The following is a 7,449-nucleotide window of genomic DNA, read 5'->3' as shown; positions in this document are numbered from 1 at the left end:
TCAAGGTTGTTAATTACAAATATTGTAAATTCAACACGCATTTCTTGAAGACCACTAACTGTGACTAGCAAGAGGAAAATGCTTCAACGTAAATCCTGTGTGTGTGTGGGTGTGAAGGCTTTCCATATGGTTTACTGTATATAGATGGCTCCAGGTTGAGATGTGTCTGATTGATTAGGCTACAGCGGGATTTGCGTGTTTGACGTCAGAAACTGCAAACAAATGACCCCATAAAAAGAGGGACCCTGCCTGAAAAAAACGGAAAAGCTCTGAGCGCACAGCTGAGCCTGAGAGGTCTAGGGATCGCCACAACTACACTGCCACTTCAGTCGCACTTCGACACCCGCACAAAGACGATATAGAAGACTTCTGCGCCTGAAGATGCCGCTTTCAAGCAGCTCCACATCCTCCACAAAGAGCATCCGCAGAGCAGCATCCGAGTTAGAGAGGTCTGACTCCATCACGGTAAGAAATGAAACTAAACTTGAAATGATAGGTATAAATCAGACGTATTTTTAGATTAAGTTATAATGAACAATCTGCAATTGTGTTTCGGGTGATATGTCTAAATTATATCCAGTGAACCACCAACAACTGTCATATTGCGCGCAGAGCGCTTGTTGAGGTGACCATTGCAGCGGAGATGCCTGATGCACAAAATTCAAAAAAGAAAAAAAAACATGTTCCAATTAACAGCTTAAATCAGCTAAAATGTGTGATATGGTAGCTACTCAGTCTTAGCTGTGTCGTTGGTTTACCTTGACTGCATTGCTGTTCTAATGCGCATTTGGAGTGTTGGCACTCCCATCAAATATCCAAAGAGATATCCAAAAGGTAAGAACATCTAAAAGCAGTTTAGCCGCTTTGATGTTATGTCTGCATGCTCTGACAGTTAAATTAAAACACATGCAGTACACGCAAGACTTTGGTTTCTCTTTTGGAACAGTCTCCAAGATTCCTCGGTCGACGGCAAAGCTTGATTGGGGACGCGCGCAAAGAGAGGGAAGCCGCCGCTGCAGCGGCAGAGGCTGGAGAGGCCAGTGAGCAGATAGTGTTTGAGGAGGACAACGGAAAAGCGCTGCTCAACCTCTTCTTCACTTTGAGAAACTCCAAGACACCTGCACTGTCGCGGACACTCAAGGTTTTTGAGGTATTTCTACTCGTTAGGTTACAATAATGTATTTCTTTATTCGAAAGCAACACTTTTGGCAAAAAGGGGTGTAGAGGGTATAACTCTCCAAGCACGCTGTATTAATAATTGATACGGTCTAACTCATAATTGAATAAATGTTTAAAAATAATTTACTAATGCTCTAAATGTCAGTTAATGAGATCATCCATTAGTCGTATTTTTTGAGTTGCTGTATGTTGTGGAAATAATCTAAATGGGTGGTGATTCTTGTCTTCTTGGAGAAAATGCAGTTACAAATTCATAAATTAATCTGCATATGGCTTTCTTACTCTCTGAAAAGCCACCAAGTCTGTAGTCATAAATGTTAATAAATCAAGATGTTCAGATGTTCTGTAGCCCTTTTTCCATGAGGTAAGTACTCAATTCGATTTAAGGCTAATGGTATTGTAGTCTGTTTATACGGAATATAAAAAAGAAATATAGCCTCTTTTGGGGGCGGTGACTGGAAGCATAACCAAATTGAAAAATGTTGTTTTCAAATCCTCTCAATTTTATGTTAGATATTTCAGTACTATTGTATGTGTTAAAACAATATTTTTTGTTTTTGTTTAGCTTACCATTCTAGAAAATGTTGCATATTTTTACGTTGTCACGCAGCTAATAACCATGTCAGAGGTGCCTCCATGCACATTTCCCAAAGACTGTTCAACATTTAAGACATGCTTGTCTGAAATACTGTGCCGCACATAATTCTCATCCAGCACCGCAGCAGGAGTTACAGTTCAGTGTGTTAACTGTCTTCCAGACATTTGAAGCTAAGATTCAACATTTGGAGACGCGGCCATGTCGTAAGCTCAAGGACAGCCTGGAGTACTTTGTTCGCTGTGAGGTGCACCTTTCAGATGTTAGTACGCTCATCAGCTCCATCAAGAGGAATGCGGAGGATGTTAAAACCACCAAAGAAGTCAAATGTAATAGCCTTTTGCTGCTTTTAAAAAACAACATTTTAAACATATTCAATATTTTTTTAGAAGCAATCAAGAACCAAGAAACGGCACTGAACTGAACTTGGCCATCTGTTTCCTTTTCCCTGTAGTTCATTGGTTCCCAAAGAAAATAGCAGATTTGGACAAATGTCATCATCTGGTCACGAAATTTGATCCAGACTTGGACCAAGACCATCCTGTAAGTAATTACTTTTCCAGTAGCGTGTTTAAGGGGAATTGTCAATATTAGGCTGGTTATGTTGTTGGACCAATATTTCATGACATAGAAAATGTGATCAGTGTTTGATATATTTGATTTGAAAAGGGCTTCACAGACCCTGCTTACAGACAGAGGAGGAAAATGATTGGAGACATCGCCTTCAGATACAGACAGTGAGATACAGTCTTTTACCCTAATGGAGCACAGACCATCCATAATAAAAAAAGAATAAACACTAACAGTTGATTATTCCTTTGTTTGTCTACAGTGGGCAGTTGATTCCCAGAGTGGAATACACAGAGGAGGAGATTGGCACATGGTAAGGGCATGCTCATTTAAAACTGCAGTTAGAATGTGAAACTGAGACCGCCAAGAACAAAATCAAATTTTACACTGAAAACAAATCGTCGATTGTTTTTCAAACGAGCAGTTTACCTCCCTGCTGTTTCAATATCAGAGCATCGTTGTGTCCATTCACCCCCCACTGAGTCAGCATCATCTTGTTTCTCAGACAGCTGCATATGATTTGTCTTTCATGGGTATTTTGGGTGAATAAGTAACAGATGGAGGGCGCTATCGAAGCAGTCTACATGTGCCAGCTTGATCTTGTCTGTACACAAAATGTATCAGAGAGCTGAGAACATGTGATTTTTGACACATGTCAAAAGTGAAGTAATCGCCAAAGATTTATGACTCCATCAAAAAACATTCATAGATAATAATAAATGAATGATAAATATACAGTACATGTTCAACAAGAAGTCAAACCAAAGTGCTTTACATAAGTAACTTAAAAAAGCATTACAAAATAATACAAATAAATATCAAATAAAAGAATCGCTACATTTAAATATCTAATTAAAGAGGACAATACAATGACTGTACTTTAAGATAGTTAAACTAGATTATGTTTAGGGTATTTCATACTGTTTTATGTTTGAGAAGCTTTTGCTTGAAGAAAATACATATGAATTATGTTATTATATCCCTAATTAGGAGGGAAGTCTACTCAACTCTGAGAGACCTGTATATCACCCATGCCTGCAGTGAATACCTCGAGGCCCTCCGTCTGCTGGAAAGGTATTGTGGGTATAGTCCAGACAACATTCCCCAGCTGGAAGACGTGTCATGCTTCATCAAAGGTAAAAATGGGATCCCAAACGATGATGAAATGTTTAGTCAATACACTCTCCCTCAACTCAGGGTTTGATTCTCTCGTTGTGCCTCTTTGTCTCCCACCTCCTGAACACACACAAACACACACACACATACACACACACACACACACACACACACACACACAGAGCGTACAGGGTTCCTGCTGCGTCCAGTGGCAGGTCTGCTCTCAGCCAGAGATTTCCTGGCCAGTTTGGCATTTCGGGTGTTCCAGTGCACCCAGTACATCCGTCACTCTTCCTCCCCCATGCACTCCCCAGAACCGTGAGTATGACTCCGGCTCCTCTCCTCCTGCTCATCGCGTCACATCCCATCACACATTTTCGCATTTTGCCATATATGTGCTATCGGCGGACCTCCATAAGCCTCCCATCCTTCAATCACTGCTGTTTCTTGGCTTTTTCCTCACTCTGTCTCTTAATTCAGCTTAATGGAACTATGTTGGAATGACATTTTAATCAAAAGCATGTTGCCAAAGTATGCACACAAACAAACTGACAGCACAAAGCTAACATATGCGAACAACTTGTGAATAAAAAAGCAAAAACAACAAAGCGCATAGAATGAAACAACCAGAAATGTTGATCAAGTTTGAACTAAACTATGATTTAGAAAAAGAATGACAGCAAAAATCAATTCATTTTAATATATATGAATTAACATTAGAAAGCTATCCTATGTAGAAGTAGTTATATTTATCTTGTGGTTATCTGTTTTCAGTTTAAATAAGCTCACATTTTGAGGGAAAAAAGTAAAGTCTGGATGTTTATTGCTATTCAGTTTCTGTTCAGTCCGAAGAAAACTAAATTCTGTCTTCCCTTTTCTTGTTTGCACATAATTGTGTTTCACTCTGTAACCATTGTTTTGAAATCTAACCAGATTCAATTGCCAGTCTGGGATCCCAGAGTATATATTGAATTACATTTATCAGAGTAGAGTTTTTTTTCCAATGTGGAACAAATATGGTCCCAGTTGAATCCGTCTTTGTCTTTCTCTCAGTGACTGTGTGCATGAACTGCTGGGCCACGTCCCCATGCTGGCCGACCGCACTTTTGCCCAGTTTTCACAGGTAAATGGGAGGAGGGCCTAGCAGACTTATTCCCCATGCTGTGTGTTTATGTTTTGGTAACAATTTATTGATTATTTGCTGCAGAACCTTGGTCTGGCATCACTTGGGGCTTCGGATGAAGATATTGAGAAACTATCCACAGTAAGACACTCGTCCTCCAACACTGAACTTTACTAAAATGGTTGAGGGGGAGAGAGGGGCAGGGCCTTATGTTTGTTTAATAAAACCAGACCCTCCCCAGTGGTATCATTATTTACTTCAAATACTTCAAAGCTCAGCCTCAATTTCAAGCCTTATGTAATAATATAAGTGCAATAATCGAAAATAACAATTGCCAAAATTCTGAAAAACACCAGATGTGGGGGGCGATCTGCACAAAGAGTGTTCCTGCTGCGCTACATTTTTGTTGACTTTCTCTAAAATGATGCACCCTTTAGCAAGAAAACATCTACTATTGTTTCTCAAAACTGAAATTATTGCTCTATCAGCTACCAGAGTGTCAGTTAGTTAGTTCATGGGCCACATACAGCCCAATTTGATCTCAACTGGGCTGGACCAGAAAACATTTATAAAAACCTATAAATAACAACACCTCCAAATGTTTGCCTTTCTTTTAGTGTCAAGAAGTGCATTCTGAAAACGTTTAACTATTGATGAACAATCCATTTTCAAAAGAGATGATGAACAGCCTGAGATGTGTTGCTGATCTCTTGGCTACGACTAAAAACAGACTGCTGTTTCCTTAAACCTGTCAACAATGTATTTATCTTCTCTGTGTTCAGTTGTCCTTGCGAGTTATTGTATTATTCACCATGATGAGTTTGATGATGATAAATATTACATTACTTGTGGAGGGGCCGGCTAGGTTCTGGCCCTCGGGCAGCGTGTTTGACATCCCTGTACTAGATGATGAAATAGAGTGTAAAATGAATCCACGATATAGAGACATGATTGTCCTCTTCATACGGCCAAACACACCTTTATGGCGCTTGGCATGCACAGAAGGCATTTTGTGGATATTTTCATTGAACCATTCAGTCTTGTGCTTTTTTGTAAATCTCTCATGAAATCTAAAGAAACTTAAGTCTGGGTCAAGAAAGAAACTACAGACCATCCCCCCCATGCTCTCACGAAACAATCAGACTACCCTCCCTTTAGCCAGAAAACAAAAAACATCTCCCTCCTCCTCTGACTCCACCTCCCTCCCTGATCACCTTTGTACAGTCCCTTATCCCTTATCTAAATAACATCCAAATATTATAAATAATGAATTGATTGTCCACCCTAATATCCTTCTTTTTCTCTGTCACTCTCTCTCTGTTTTTCCCATCAGTTGTACTGGTTCACTGTCGAGTATGGCTTATGTAAACAGAATGGGGAGGTGAGGGCATACGGAGCTGGACTGCTCTCCTCTTATGGAGAGCTTGTGGTGCGTTCCCCCATGTTTTCTCTGCTTGAAAATTTAAATCTTTCCCTGATTAAAAATGAAAAAATGCAACAATCACAGCCAACTGAGCTGTCAGCTAAGTCTCCATCTTTTTCCGATAACTTTTAATCCAGCACTCACTGTCTGATGAACCAGAGACAAGGCAGTTCGAACCAGAGACTGCAGCAGTGCAGCCTTATCAAGACCAGACGTACCAGCCTGTCTACTTTGTTTCTGAGAGTTTTGCAGATGCCAAGGAGAAATTCAGGTACTGAACCATACCATGTTTTTACATTACATTACATTACAGTCATTTAGCAGACGCTTTTATCCAAAGCGACTTACAATAAGTGTATTCGTGTTTTCTTGTTTGGACCCGCATGCAAACACACAAGAACACACAGAGACAAAGAGAAGAAGAAAAACAGCAAAAAGAGAGAGGGGGTTATGTAAGGACAAGGTCAGAGAACAGCCAGTCAACCCCTGAGGGCACAGAGTGTTGTAGGTCAGCCATAGCAGCCAGAAGACAGCTGTTACTAATGTAGTGTTTCTTACCGAGGCAAAACGCTGGAGTTTTAGTTGGCAAACAGATCAAATGTTGCCCTGCAAAAACAAGTAGCGTAAGTGAGTGTTTTGAAAGCATTTGGTCTCTAGTAGAGTACAGCACATGACATCCCTGCCACGCTAGATGAGAAAATATCAACATGGGAATGATTGTAAAAGCGTGGTAAATATGAAACAGAGCATATCATAAATCTGTGGGTAGTGTACGTCTTAATGTTGTGCTGATACAAGCAGGATATGCCAGTCTTTATTGAGCGTACACATAAACAACAGGACACAGTACAGCTGGGTGAATGTTTTCTGGTCAATAAAAAGGTTGGTCTCCACTAGACGAGTGATATATTTTGGTTTTAAATTCTCAGGCGGGCCAGCTGTAATGTATTCGCTCATGAAGAGCTTAAAGATGACTTTGACTTGTTTAGGTCTTACTTTGCTGTTTTTAAATCTTTGACAAGGGGGTACGTGGCCGGGATCAAGCGTCCCTTCTCTGTGAAGTTTGACCCGTACACCAGCAGTGTTGAGGTGCTGGACAACCCGCTGAAGATCCAAGGAGGCCTGGAGGGTGTGAAGGACGATCTTAAGATACTGACGGATGCCCTCAGTGTTTTGTCATGATGACGCCTCTGTCTGCGACCGCCCTGCTGTTGTCTGCTTCCTCTCCGCTGAGACGTCTGACGTGTGATCAAGACCAATGTGTTCATATTTCTGTGCTGTACCTCCAGTATGATGCTGTTTCTGATGAGTCGTTGTTTGCCGTCGCTGGCTAGTTGGCCGACAAGGTTGCAACCATTAAAACCTCAATACGCAGTGCAGGCAAAGTTTCCAAAGATGTTAAATGTCTCGCTGGGGGAAATGATTGGGTTTTACAGGCTGGGC

General features: G+C 40.8%; 1 protein-coding gene across 1 annotated transcript; it reads left to right on the top strand.

Annotated features, from left to right (window-relative positions):
* Positions 1-381: 381 nt before the first annotated feature.
* Positions 382-7,188, top strand: th (tyrosine hydroxylase; the record flags this gene model as incomplete). The annotated part of the gene is given in 15 exon segments (XM_079162404.1): positions 382-465; positions 753-796; positions 798-834; positions 947-1,150; positions 1,938-2,103; positions 2,229-2,317; positions 2,444-2,511; positions 2,607-2,657; positions 3,335-3,480; positions 3,643-3,778; positions 4,514-4,583; positions 4,668-4,724; positions 5,917-6,012; positions 6,144-6,277; positions 7,029-7,188. Coding segments are annotated over 15 exon segments (1,542 nt in total).
* Between the last annotated feature and the right edge of the window lie 261 nt (positions 7,189-7,449).

Source organism: Pholis gunnellus (genome assembly GCF_910591455.1).
Source record: "Pholis gunnellus genome assembly, chromosome: 7".
NCBI classification, from domain to species: Eukaryota; Metazoa; Chordata; class Actinopteri; order Perciformes; family Pholidae; genus Pholis; species Pholis gunnellus.
Note: the sequence above shows the minus strand (reverse complement) of the source record. Positions and strands in the feature narration are given on the sequence as shown.